General features: G+C 42.2%; 1 protein-coding gene across 1 annotated transcript; it reads right to left on the reverse strand.

The window, feature by feature from the left end:
* Window positions 1-3,290: 3,290 nt before the first annotated feature.
* On the reverse strand, window positions 3,291-11,323 carry hhla2b.1 (HERV-H LTR-associating 2b, tandem duplicate 1). Its single transcript, XM_076080849.1, has 7 exons — window positions 11,254-11,323; window positions 7,034-7,399; window positions 5,735-6,019; window positions 5,257-5,583; window positions 4,796-4,903; window positions 3,771-3,830; window positions 3,291-3,394 (listed from the first exon to the last, which is right to left on the reverse strand). The coding sequence occupies exons 1-7, from the start codon at window positions 11,321-11,323 to the stop codon at window positions 3,291-3,293; spliced, it is 1,320 nt and encodes a 439-aa protein (XP_075936964.1).
* Window positions 11,324-13,302: the final 1,979 nt, after the last annotated feature.

The raw sequence follows: 13,302 nt of genomic DNA on the forward strand, positions 1-13,302 counted from the left end.
CCGCCTCCACACGGTTCAAGTGAATGACACTGTGTTTGATTAAAGTTTAAAGTACGAGTGAAACTGAATCCCCCTCCATTGTTTTGAGGGAGGCAGCTAAAGTTTCACAAGATAATATCTGAAAACTTTGGCAAAAACAACCAGATGTATAAAAAGTACCAAGTTTAAAACGTTTTATATTTAAGTTTAGACTAAGATCAGACGGCTGTGAACGCGTCACTCACCTGCTCCGTTTAAAGTCCTCAGAAAGGTCAAGACCACAAAAACCACGACATGCTTATAAATATCCATAGCTGCCTAAATTCACTCCGTCTCCTACGGGAAAGACAATAATGTGAGTCCACAATAAAGAGGACAGTCTCAGCAATGACACCGAAACCTGTCAGACTAGTTATGAACTTATGAACAGCTGAAACCTCTGGGCAGCTGACTGTGTGTGTGTGTGTGTGTGTGTGTGTGTGTGTGTGTGTGTGGGTCAGTAGGATAAGGATTAGAATGTGTTAACGATTACAGTGTTGCGAAAGTACAGGTTAAGGTCCAGAGCCGGCTGAAGGGGGTAACAAATGTTTAAAAGCCTGTATTTTAACTCTATCACTACTGGAGGACACTGATTCCGGCTTCGGAGACGGACAAACAGACTCATGAACGGAGCAGTTACTCCTTGTGTTTTGTATGTTTTCCTGTGAAAGTCCAGCAACAATGTCAATTTACGCTCGTGACATGCATACAGTCTTTTCAAAATAAAACCTTCACAGGAAACTCAGTTAGGTTGAGACAACAAAACTACTTAGTTAGGTTGAGACAACAAAACTACTTAGTTAGGTTGAGATTCTAATTGAAAATTACCGAGAAATTTGCAAAGCTTCATCCCCAGAGTTGATCTCATCTGTGTGTGGTGGGAGGTCCAGTTTGCTTCATAGCAGCAGTCAATTACTCACAACTTGCTCAATCATTTCTTGATCTCCTTTATTTCCAGATAACCTCTGCCCACTACGAGTGGGACTTTATCTGATGACTGAACACTTGAAGAGCAGGAAACTCTTAAAGACAGCAACTACACTCAGGTTTCAATGAGCACAAAGATCATGTTTATAAAGGAACTGGCTTCATAAAAGGAACTATCAACTATCAGCAGGGCAACGTAGAATTCAACGAAACTGCTGAAACTCTGAGAGCCGGTTAAACAACAGTGGCGTCTTATAATCTTCAGGTGTGGAGTCGCCTGTAGTTTCATCGTCAGGGATGAGTCACAGTTTGGCTCTTGGCCCTCTGACTTGTTCTGTTAAAACTGAACGGTGTTGCACTTTTTAAAGACACGTTTCTCGAGGATTTTGTGTTTCTTTCACGTTGTTCTTGCAGATTTTGTTTCCTGCTTTTATTTTGTAAATGGCCTCTCCCCTTGTGTCCTGTCTGCTTTTACTTCATTGCCTTTTTTGTGTGTTTTCCTGCCTTTGTCATTGGCCGCCCCGCCCTGATTAGTTTAACCTTCTCTCATCAGCCCTGCGGTCAGCTGACCTTTTGCAACTAATGCAGCTTCTCACTCTGATGTACTCTGGACTACAGTTGCTGTCTGAGCACAAGACTACATTTTTGACCTGGAAACGGCACTTTGACAAAATAACATGAATTTAAGGTCCACTTATTCACTTTTTTTTCAAGGCCTTTAACTTGCTTTGCTCAGTTGTAAACGAGTTTCTGGATGATATTTTCACCAAAAAAGCAAAACGATGTGACAACTGAGCACAACTTCATCAGAAACTAGATAATAAGTCTTCCGTGATCTTCAGATTTTGTCATATCTCAGATAAACACAGACACAAACCTTCAGTGATTAGTCTTTTTAATAACATTACATTAATTATGACACATTTGTGAAAGAGATCAAGTGCGTGTGGCAGCGCAGAGAGAAAGAGAAACTATTTCAGTCTGCTGCAGATTAAATATTGATCAAATCAAACGTCATCTCTCTGTATTGTTCAGTCACATCGGTGGTTTAGAGTCACATTCGTTTTAAAAAAATATAATCCAAGCAGGAAACAGGAGCTTCACCTCGTTGAGAATCCTTTAAGTTCAGTGAAGGTTTAAATGCAGTGTGAAGGTCATCCAACGTGAAGTCAGTCTTTTATTTTGAAAATCCAGTTTGCGTCTGAGAGCACAACGCTGAATCCCTTCTAGTGTCATGGATGATCGACTCAAGTGAAAAGACGACGTCCTCCCCTGGTTTAGAACGTATCAGAGGCTCTTCATCACAGTCTCGAGCTGCCTTTCGGTTCTCAGCGTCTCTTGACCACTAGATGGTGCCAAGAACTGAGGAACCTCAGGAACCAAATCAGGAACCACAATTACATTTTTATGCATTCCTGTTCCATCTCCACCGCTTCTGAAGAACATGACGACATAATACTTAAAGGCCTCGTCACACCGTCATTTACGCAGTTATTAGTGGATTTTTTTTGTGGGATCAAAGTAAATCCATGCAATTTTCTTTTTTTTGTAAAAAGTTACATTTTACTGACATACAAACTTAAGCAAATGGCGAGCCAGCTGTGAGACAGAACTTGATGGCCTCTGTCAGCACTGTTTGGTCCGTCAGCACTGTTAGCGACAAGCAGCCGGCTCACAAGTCACATTGAATCAAAGAATTTGCGGTGATTGGCTGCGAGCAAAATCATACAAATAGTCTCTTTTTTTTAAGTCTTGGGTACGAAAAGGACCGAGTGCAGATATCGTTTGACTGGAGAAGTTTCGATACTACTTGTCACTGTTATTCCTGTCAATACCTTAAAGGTACCCGTACCCTGCCTTATGTTCAGCTGCCACAAGGTTTGCTTTTGACTGCAGAGCGACGTTCAGCTCTTTGAACTCTTCGGCCCCTGAGCCTTTGGAAAGAACTGCTCACTGAGCTGGGACGTTTTTGGGGCCATGAATTAAATCCAGACCGTTTTGCTCCTCTGGTCCAAACGAATCCGTCTTCAGGGTTCTTGTTTCCCTGAAAGACTTCCTGAACCAACATCAGGTTCATAGCTGCACTGTCCGGGTCCACAAACCCTGCATGAAGACGCTGAAGTCTTTAGAGTTCATGTTCTACACGTCAGCGTGTTTTTTAGGGTTTTTCTCTCAAATCTACAGGAGCCACAAAAGTAGTTCCCCAGAAAAACGACCAAATATGACGAAGTAGCAGTTTAAAATATATGTCTGTGTCTAAGAAGCAGTTTGTTCCTCGTCAGTGTGAAGCTGTGTGCGTGTTTGTTTCGTTAGTGCGTTAGTTTCAGGTGTTGTCTGTTCTGAGGTTAACTGAGAGCCGTCTGGAGGCCTGATTGTCCGTTGGTTCCCCCGACCGTCAACGGGCTGCTCTCGTTCAGGCTCTCCTTCAGGTTCCCGTCGGCCGTCGAGTCTGTGAGGAGAGAGAGAACGTCTCTGAATGAAGAAACAAAGGTAATAACGTTGAGCTTTAAAGACTAATGCTGACGTTTCTCTTCTGGCATCATTTACAATCAGTTCACATCTTATAGTTTCCCATTAGCTAAAAATAACGCAGTTTAAAACTTTTAGTTTTTTGCAGTTGAATAATCACAAGGAACAAAAATCTGATTTTAGAGAACACAACTTTAAGTCATGATACTGAGAGGTGTTTCTATTATATCGTCCACCTCTCTATCAATGAGTAGACTAAGTGTTGCTGCCTCTGAGGTATCAGGGTAAGGAAAGTAATTATCTGGGTCCCTCTGGTGTCGTGTTTCTGAAGGTGCATGTTGTATTTAAAGACCGACCTTTGACGAGATGCAGCTCTGTCGCCTCCTCCGGGTCGTTCCTGGGCTTCGAGGAGCCTCCTGAGGACAGATCAAAGAGAATGATCGATTAAAGCACCCACAGCCTCTAGAATGGGATTTATCTCACAGGACAACAAATCCAAACTTCTTTGATCGTTTGGTTCCTCGCCCCCGTGGAGTGAACGCCTACATTCCTTAGAATGAATCCGAGCAACACCAGACGTGACCCGGATGTAATTACTGGTAACTGGTGTGACCCGTTTGGGTTTGTCCTTTAACAACGGGTGTAATGTTGATTATTATAATATTTATAAATATATTTTTTACAGTGTTGTGAATAGTTATATTCTATTTATTATTTACAGGCAGAAAGAGTAGATGAACTCCTCTGAACATTCACTATGAGACAGAGAAGCTTCAGTTTATTTCACAAGGATCAACTTGCAGTTGAAGTAATAAGAAGTTTGTTTACTTAATCAGTAGTATAATAAATCAAAGTAAATGTAACACTGAGGACCATTCTACTGCATAACGAGTACTTATACCTTTGATAATTAAAGTACATTTTGCTGATAAAACTTCTTCATCTACTCATGATGATTCTGAATGCAGGATCTTTACTTCTAACAGAATATTTAAACTTTTTAAAAATATAATTTTTTTGTGTGAAAGCTGTGCTTTTGTAACATTGAACAGTTTAATTTCTAACATAAAGTGATCAAGACTTTTCCTTTGCTGTTTACTGTATTATGCTAAATGAAGTAATCATTGTGGAAAATATGATTTTTTTTCTCATATTCTACGAAGAACCCAACGAACATGTTGAACTTAAAACTTAAATAATTTAACATGTCATAAAGTGATCTCCATGTGAAGGGTATAAATGATGTTTCTGCCCTCCCAGTTAGAATCTGAGTGAATGCGTGTTGTATTGATGTTTATTGTGATTTGTGAGTTGTGTCCGTGCAGTCAAGCGATCTTCTTTTCGTCAGTTAATGTCCACGTCTGCTGGAGTCCATGTTTACCTTTCACCTTCAGGTAGGCCAGCATGCCGACCAGAGCGACGACCAGCAAGGCGATCACCAGACCGACGACCCACCAATAAGACGGCTCCTCTGGAGTGATCCGCCCACCTGCACACAGGTAACAAATACGCATTGATCAGCATAAATACACACTTTTTAAACATGAAATAACAAGAAACAGCAGCTGTGTTATGTGAAGTTTTTCTTTTTATTTCCATGTAATATTTTGTATAACGCAAATATTTGTATTTAATGTTCGTTGCAACAACTGCATTTTTTTAATTAAAGGATAGTCTGATGACTTTTATCTCTTCTTGACAGATTTAGCATTATTTTGACCACCATTTTAAGTTTTGAATGTGTTCTTGTTAATCCTCCGCGCCTGAAAATAGTCCCCAACAAACGCTCCATTTCCTCCTGTTTGTTTGATGAAAACTAGTGTTTTGTGTTTGCGACCTCACCGACGGGGTCGTCGATGGTGACGTCGGTGCGTTCGGTGTGAGTGTTGTGCGGCAGCGAGAACACGCAGGTGTAGCTGCCCGTGTGCTCCGAGGGCTTTGGGTCCATCAGCCGCAGGGAGCCGTCCCCGAACGGGACCCTGAAGCCGTCCAGCTCCACGTGGTTGTCCCACGTCGGCGAGGAGACGCTGTCCCCCGAGCGGCTGTCGTAGGTGAGGATGTGTGAGGGGTCCTTGCTGTTGGAGAAGCTCCAGCGGAGGAAAGGTTTGTTCAGGTAAGGAGGCGCGGAGCAGGGGATGGTCAGGTCTTTCCCTGGAGCTCCTCTTATTGCTACAAGAGGGAGAAATCAATCAATACATGCAAGTTAAAGCATCTGAAAGATGTTTCCAAGACTTTATTTAAAAGAAACCTTCACGTTCACTTCCAGCATCGTTTAAGATATAAGAAATATAGATGATATCTTATATTATAGGTTTTGTACCTCTCTCCCTGAGCGAGGAGGTCCAGGCCGGACCCCCGTAGGAGGTTGTGACTTTGCAGATGTAGATGAGGTCCGGTTGGCCGTTCAGCCTCTTGAGGCGGCTGTCCACCGTGTACAGCCCCCGTTTGTCAGCCAGCATGCGCGTCACCGGTCGCAGGTCCTCGAAAGTGGGCGGCTCGGTCGCCCAGGTGACGCGGGGCGCCGGGAAGACGTCACGGATGGTGCACTTCATCTCCTCGTAGCCGCTCAGCCGGGACAGCTCCAGAGACAGGCCTCGGATGGGCGCTACACACACACACACACACACACACACACACACACACACACACACAGCATGCTGAAATGTTTCCCAGCACCCTGATTACAGACTTTAAAGGCCAGCGCCCAATATAGCCTGACATCAGCCTCATGCCGATAACAATGGAGCTCTGTTAACACAATATTACTGTTCTTACAAACATTGGAAATGAAAAGCCTTATTGTTGCTTTCACTTCAGAGCCTCCTGCAGGAATAAAGACACTGGCAGGGACATCAGAGAGGCTTGAAGTAATTTAGAAGTAATTATACACCTGATATTTAGAGTAAAAACAGGGAATTACCGTTAAAAAAACAAGAGTAAAGAGTCGGCAGCCATGCAGGCGCCTCTGTGAGACCACGAGCTACATCTCATTTGAGTAAATGTTGCAATATTTATATATTTGCAGGATTATGAACTGGGTGTCTGTGGCGACATTCCCGGAAAAATATTCTGTATTACACCTTTTCTCAATGGTATAAACACAGAAAATGGAATTATGCACACATTTCAAAAAAATAAAAAATAGCACGTCTGAAGTTATAGGACCAAAGACTTCAGACTTATAAAGCACCACAGAAATCTTAAGGATTGCCACTTTAAAACAACATGCGTTTGTTAGTCTGCGCTGTGAAAACACACCAGTGCTCAGCGAGGGTTTGTCGTGGTATTAAACCAAACCTGTAACCAGCAGACTGAGATCTGAAGGATTAGAACTTGATCCCATAGTAAGTCATGAATAACGACACACTGGTAGTAAACAAGGCGTGTTGCTCTGGAATAGTTGTTTGCTCCGCTTTGTGTTCTCACCACACTGACTACGTTTAAATGCACCAAATATTCCTATTTTTACTTATTCAAAAGACATACAATTAAAAGTTTAAATATTCTGAATAATAGTAGAATATGAGTGTGCATGTAAACTTAGTCACTGACCTCGTTCACACTCGTCTGAACAAACCGAACAGTCAAACTGCACCAAACATTTACGTCCTAAACTCACCTTCTACCTTCACGATGACCTTGGCGTTGTGTTCTCCCTGCGAGGTGTGAACATGACACTTGTACGTGCCTCTGTCCTTCAGGCCGCTCCTCCGGATGGTCAGCGTGGCGTTTCCGCGAGATATCAAGTCCGGGAAAACGGAGGCGCGTCCGGCGAACTGCTCGTTCACAAAGTGCTCTTCTTCACTGCTGTCGTCGTCGCTGTCGCCGTCGTCGTCGTCGCCACCGTCGCCGCCGTCGCCATCTTCCCGCTCGAACTTGTACACCATCACGTCCTGTCTTAACCACTCGATGGTCTCCTTGCTGCCCGGCTGGAAGCTGCAGGGCAGAACGCACTCCTCCGAGATGACGCACGTCACAATGACGTCTGAAACGAGAAACAGGTGAGTCCGGGGGAGAGATTGTGATGTTAAACGTATGTTTTCTTACGTGTATAATCAACTGAAAATAAGAAGCATTGTGCCGTTTATAACCACTTATAAATATCTCTTTATGGAGACCGCCATGTTTCTACAGTAGTCCAGAGCGGACAAACACTGGCTCTGAGACTTTTGTGGGGTTCTTGTGCACACAAAAAGTTTCAGTTGGTTGCAATGTGCAAGCTCACCACTAGATGGCGCCAAATCCTCCACACCGGCCCTTTTAAATGTGTGTTTTTATGTCAGTGAAGTTTCTGAGGTTGTTAAACTTTTGTAGTTTAGTACCATGAACGACAAATGCATCTTCATGTCATCACACAACGTATCCTCATACAACGGTTCATTTTACATCATAAGAAAAGTTACTACACATTTTTTGTGTGTTTTCCTACGAAGGGCCAGCAACAATTCCCTCTCGTTACTTGAATACAGTCTTTTCAAAGTAAACTTCCCACGAAACTTAGTTAGGGTTAGGAAACAAAACTACTAAGTTGGGTTGAGGAAAAGATTGAGAAATAGTTAGTTAAGTTCAGGAAAAGATTGTCATTTGGGTGAAAATATCTAAGGAAGTGCTGTTACTGAAGTTAAGTGACAAAAACATCAACATTGACTTCTTGTCTCATACGGGGAATGAACAGCGGCTTCCTGTCTTAAAGGTCGCTGGTTGTTGGACCCTCCCACTCTGTGTGGGTTGTTTTTTTGCAATCTTTTTACTTCCTCGTTCATGATTACGTGGATAACATAGGAAATCATTTCGTGGGATATCTACGACTTCCGGTGGGTGCATTCGTTTTCGAGGTATAGCTACGAATGCTGGATGAGAGCAACGTGCATCCCACCTGATTGTGGTGATGGTGGTCGTCCCTGTGACAATAGAAACAGATGGTTATCCAGCCGTGCGGTTAGTTAAACACACACTCTGAACCAGGAAGCGTCAAGCTCCTTTCTGTTGTACACTGCTGCCCATCAGATATCATCACCACTCTGCTGATACCTCCACTCTGTTGTTTCCTCCAGATCGAACTGTCATCACAGTTCTCATGACACTGGTGAGTATTTCACAGTAATGATGAGGAGAATTATTCACCCTTAACTTTCCTTTATTGCCACACATCCTGGTGGGCAGTGATGAGTGATCTTCAGTGACCCACCTTCTACACTAAACAGGAAATCAAACCTTATTCCTGGAAAATAGACTCTTGTAGTTCTTACACGCCTCCTCGGGACATTAAGAGAAGACAATGACCAGTCTGATTGAAAACAGACATGATAGAAATCACATTAATATAACAACAGTAACGGTGCTGTTTGACCACAATGTGAACCTTTTCTTCAAGTGTGCTTAAGCCCTTCTGGTTACACCCTAAAAGTGATGTCATAGTAGGTGACCAGTAAGAAAGTATGCTTAAGTTATTAATAAGGATCTCAGCTCAGATCTTTTGTTTAGTCAAATGTTTCTAGTTAAGAGCTTCATGTGGTTTTTTTTAGGGGGTTGTAGAAAACGACAGCCGTGCCGCTTTTATCTTTTCATCCGAGGTGCTTTGGAAAGCTACGCTCCCGTCGCGCATGCCGTCAATTAGCAACCAAGACCTGCGCGCTGTGATATAGACTTCATGAATTCTGTAAAAACATTTTCAATGCATCTTGAGAATTTTGTTTCCGGGGAGGCAATCAAACCAACCAAGAGGCAGAAGTGTTAAAACGTGCATTCTCTCTAGTGTCCACCAGGGGGCGACTCCTCTGGTTGTATAGAAGTCTATGAGAAAATGACTCTACTTCTCTCTTGATTTATTACCTCAGTAAACATTGTAAACATGAGTTTATGGTCTCAATCTCTAGTTTCAAGTCTTCTTCAATACAGCATGATGTTCATTTAGTACATTATGGTCCATTTAGAGTCAAACAGACCATAAAGCAGGGCGACGTTTGGAGCCAGAAGTGGAATCAGATTGTTGGTTTGGTTCCAAAATCATCTTGTTTGTGCTGCACATGTGTTTGAATGAATGCATGGCAGTTACTGGCGTAACAACACATGAATGACTGGAGGGATTAATTGTTGCTTTTTTCACTTTTCAGCACCGACCTTTTACAAGTGTGTTGTGACTGTCGCTGTCAGCTCACAGCTGTTCCCTTCATTCTTCTCATAAATCTCGGGCTTAGCGATGACTCACAGCTGCACAGAAACGCAGCAAAGCAGCCGAGCGGTTCACCTGACAGCCAGGTGACGGTCGGTTCCCGTCGCACGGGGCAGCGTGACATTTCGTGCCCTTGCAGAAAGTCTTTGTGCAATCTGCTGAGCAAACATTAACGTCACACGCGCCTTTATTTAATAGATTAAACACTCAATTGAGTCCATTTCACTGATAAATAAGCAAGATGAGTACTTAAAAATGCGATTACAGAGCTGGTGATAGCACAATCTTGATAACTTTGCAGCCCACGAACACAAACTCTCTCTCGACACTGTTTGAAGTGCAAACAGCATCCAAAGACATGTCGGGTGTATGAAAGCTGATAAAAGCATCGTTTTCCTGCCAAAGACATCGACTCAGTGGTGACATTTTATGTTACGAGGGAAATGTATTCGGTCGTTGACTACGTTTGCTTTTGAGGTTTCCTCAACGTACGAAGGAGGTCGAGGTCGTAGAACACACAGCTTTCACCAGGAGACTGCTGTTTGTGAACCAATAACTTTTGATGCTTAAAGATACCAAAGTAGAGTTTCTTTTGTTTCAATTTACTAACCACGTGTTCTTAAAAGTGTTTAAAGTAGAGATGGTAATCCAGGAGAATACACGTTTCCCTCTAAACATAATTGATGGAGCAGTTTAGTTGTATGGGAACGTAAATGTGGTCGGAAACGGGGTTGAAGTCAGACACGTGGTGACATGAAGAACCCGTTCTCTCTGCCAAGGCGCCAAGTAACGCAGCTCGGTCAGTGACGCACATTTAGTGTGTTTATACGACGCACCCGCCCGTGGTAATCCGGACAGATTAACTGTTAAGAGTTTAGAGACGATGGATGGGTCAAACAAAACAGGACTCGCATCCAAGACACCGCTGTTTGTTTCCCGTGCAAAACTAAAAGTAAACGTGGATTTTGTCGCGTGAGTCGTTAGTTTCGTTAGTTACTTAGTGAAGTTAGTCCCCTGAGTCGTTAGTGTCGTTAGTTTCGTTAGTCACTTAGTGAAGTTAGTCCCCTGAGTCGTTATTGTCGTTAGTTTCGTTAGTCACTTAGTGAAGTTAGTCCCCTGAGTCGTTATTGTCGGTCACAAACGTGACGCTAGAGAGGAAGGAGGAGCGTCACTGTTTGAATCTTAATGCACGGATCGAGCTGCGTTATTTGACGCATTGATCTGAGGATTAGAAAGAAACAGAAGGATTGGATTGGCAGCTAATCTGGATGAGATTCCTCGCTGCTCTTTCTGAGTTCTTCCCGTCTTTGTGTGAATATTCAGCATTTTACATTTTCTGTAACAAAGCTCATCGTTCCTTCTTTTCGTTCAAGATCTCATCAGTGGAGGGGATGATGGTCAGAACTATCTAAAGCCCAGACAGATGTTCCAGCTGTTTCACTGCTGTCTCACTGGCTCTGCTGGACGAATATTTCCGACCTGACGTCAGGATTTAAAGTCGAGTAATTTGGGACGCTTCTCAGATTGCGCAAAAGAAAAAGAGTCCCTTCCTTTGCAACAGATTATATTCTGCGTGTCGGGTTCCTAAAGAACACTTTTGAATTCCTCGTGAACTGCTTGCAGATCAGTTGAGGGCTGCTGGACAAAGAGGCGTTTGTTTTGCTCACCTGGGGTTTTGTCCTGCGTGGCGAAGCCGATCCAGAGGAGGAAACAGGCCCAGGTTTGTATCGCTGACATGATTTCACCTTTCAGTTTGCCCTCAGAAAGCAGACGGCTCTTCAGTCCATGCTGCTGATTTTAACACCAAGGTTTCCACTTTTCTTCCCCCCCCACCACCTCTCTCCCTTCCGGCAGGTTTTTAGTTTTTCCTTGGATCTCTCTGGGTGGGTTTAGCATCACAGACACAGGAGAAAAACAGCATAATTAGAGACACATTCCTCATGCAGTGGACACAGGAAGAGATACAGTGTAAAACGTGACACAACATGTGCAGCTTTCTGAGCATTTGGCTTTTTCATCTCCAAAATAAAAGAGAAATAAAAGTGAGATTTGCAGCTGAACTCTTTCATCCAACACAATCTCTGAAAAGCCCTTTTCTTCTCTCCTTCTCTTCTTCTCTTCTTCTCTTCTTCTCGGTCCTATCTTATCCTGCGTATTGACCCCGTGCGTTTTATCTCTCCAGCGGTTCGATAAGAGAAAAGGAAGAAGATACGTCTGCGGCTCACGCACAATAAATTCCTCTGGCGTTATCGCCATGCTATCTGAACCCTCTGAAAACAAACAGGTGAACTTGGTACTCGGGCATGAAGCTGATAAACGGATTAGTCGAAGGTCTTGTGTTAGAAACGCACACACAGAGTGAGTTTGATGGTGATGGAGTTGGCGTGCAGCCTCCGTGTGTTTACGTTGGATCCTTCCCTCTTCAAGTGTTTTACTGTACGAAGCACATCACATCTACTGCGCTCGGCAAGAAGAAGAAGGGACTGAACTTGGATGTTCTCCAACATATTTGGCTCTTGGTAACAGAGAATAGTGAACTAAATGAGACTTTTGTCTTTGTTTGTGTCCTGCAGCAAAACATAAGTCTGTCAAAAAGCTGACGGATGACTTTTGATTCTTGTAAAAAAAGACAAAACGGCATGAAATAAAAGCTAGATTTGAAAAGATCTTTTATTTCTCGTTGTTTAACTAATACTAATGTTATTATAGCTTATAAATCTATTTTATTACATTTTATCAATTTATAGTCTCACTTCCATCACTCTCAAATTGTTCATTTTTATTTCTTTCCTCAGTCCACTGAAGCACTGTGAAGCATAATAACCTGAATGAAAGCTGCTTCACAAACAGAAGTTTGATTGATTGATTTTGATGTGCACTGGAGGAAAGTTTCACTGGAATGTATCGGTGCAAATTCCTCACAAAATCAATAATTAATCTAAATGATTCATCTTTTTACAGCGATCAAAAACATTTGACTTTTCAGGGTCAGATGAGGTTCTTAAGCTCGTTGTGCTTCACATTAACATTAACGTTCATGCAGAAGAATATAATAAAATCACTACGCTCCAAGAACATAAACAAACTGTTATTAACAGCTCATTCTGTGTTTATAACACCTTTATTACTAGTTATTAAGACACTAACGGGCACTCTTTGACCTCTTTAGGCCCAGATTATCTTAAAGTCAGTGTGCTTCACGTTAAAATGAATTCAGTATATTAATATTAATGCAATACATCAATGAACCCACCACTCTGAACTCTGAAACACTGACAGATTTATTACTCATCGTAACTGTTTGACCTGCGGTGTACTCACATGTTATCTTAGACTCAACGAGCCACACGTCACTCACATTTATCAATATATCTACTAACATGCTATAAAACACCCTTCAGCCTTCCAGCTTATCTGAAACTCAAGGTGCTTTACGTTGAGTTTATATTAAAGAATATATTAAATAAAGTACGAGAAAATGCAACAAAAATTAATAAAGTCTTGCAGGAAGAAGCTTCACTCATTCTGCTGCCTCTAAAAACAATAACTCTTTATGTATTAATAACACACTTATTAAGACACTTACGATAACTCTTTATGTATTAATAACACACTTATTAAGACACTTACGATAACTCTTTATGTATTAATAACACACTTATTAAGACACTTACGATAACTCTTTATGTATTAATAACACACTTATTAAGACACTT

Source organism: Anarhichas minor, unplaced genomic scaffold, assembly GCF_050575085.1.
Source record: "Anarhichas minor isolate MPS153535 unplaced genomic scaffold, ASM5057508v1 ptg000074l, whole genome shotgun sequence".
NCBI lineage: Eukaryota > Metazoa > Chordata > Actinopteri > Perciformes > Anarhichadidae > Anarhichas > Anarhichas minor.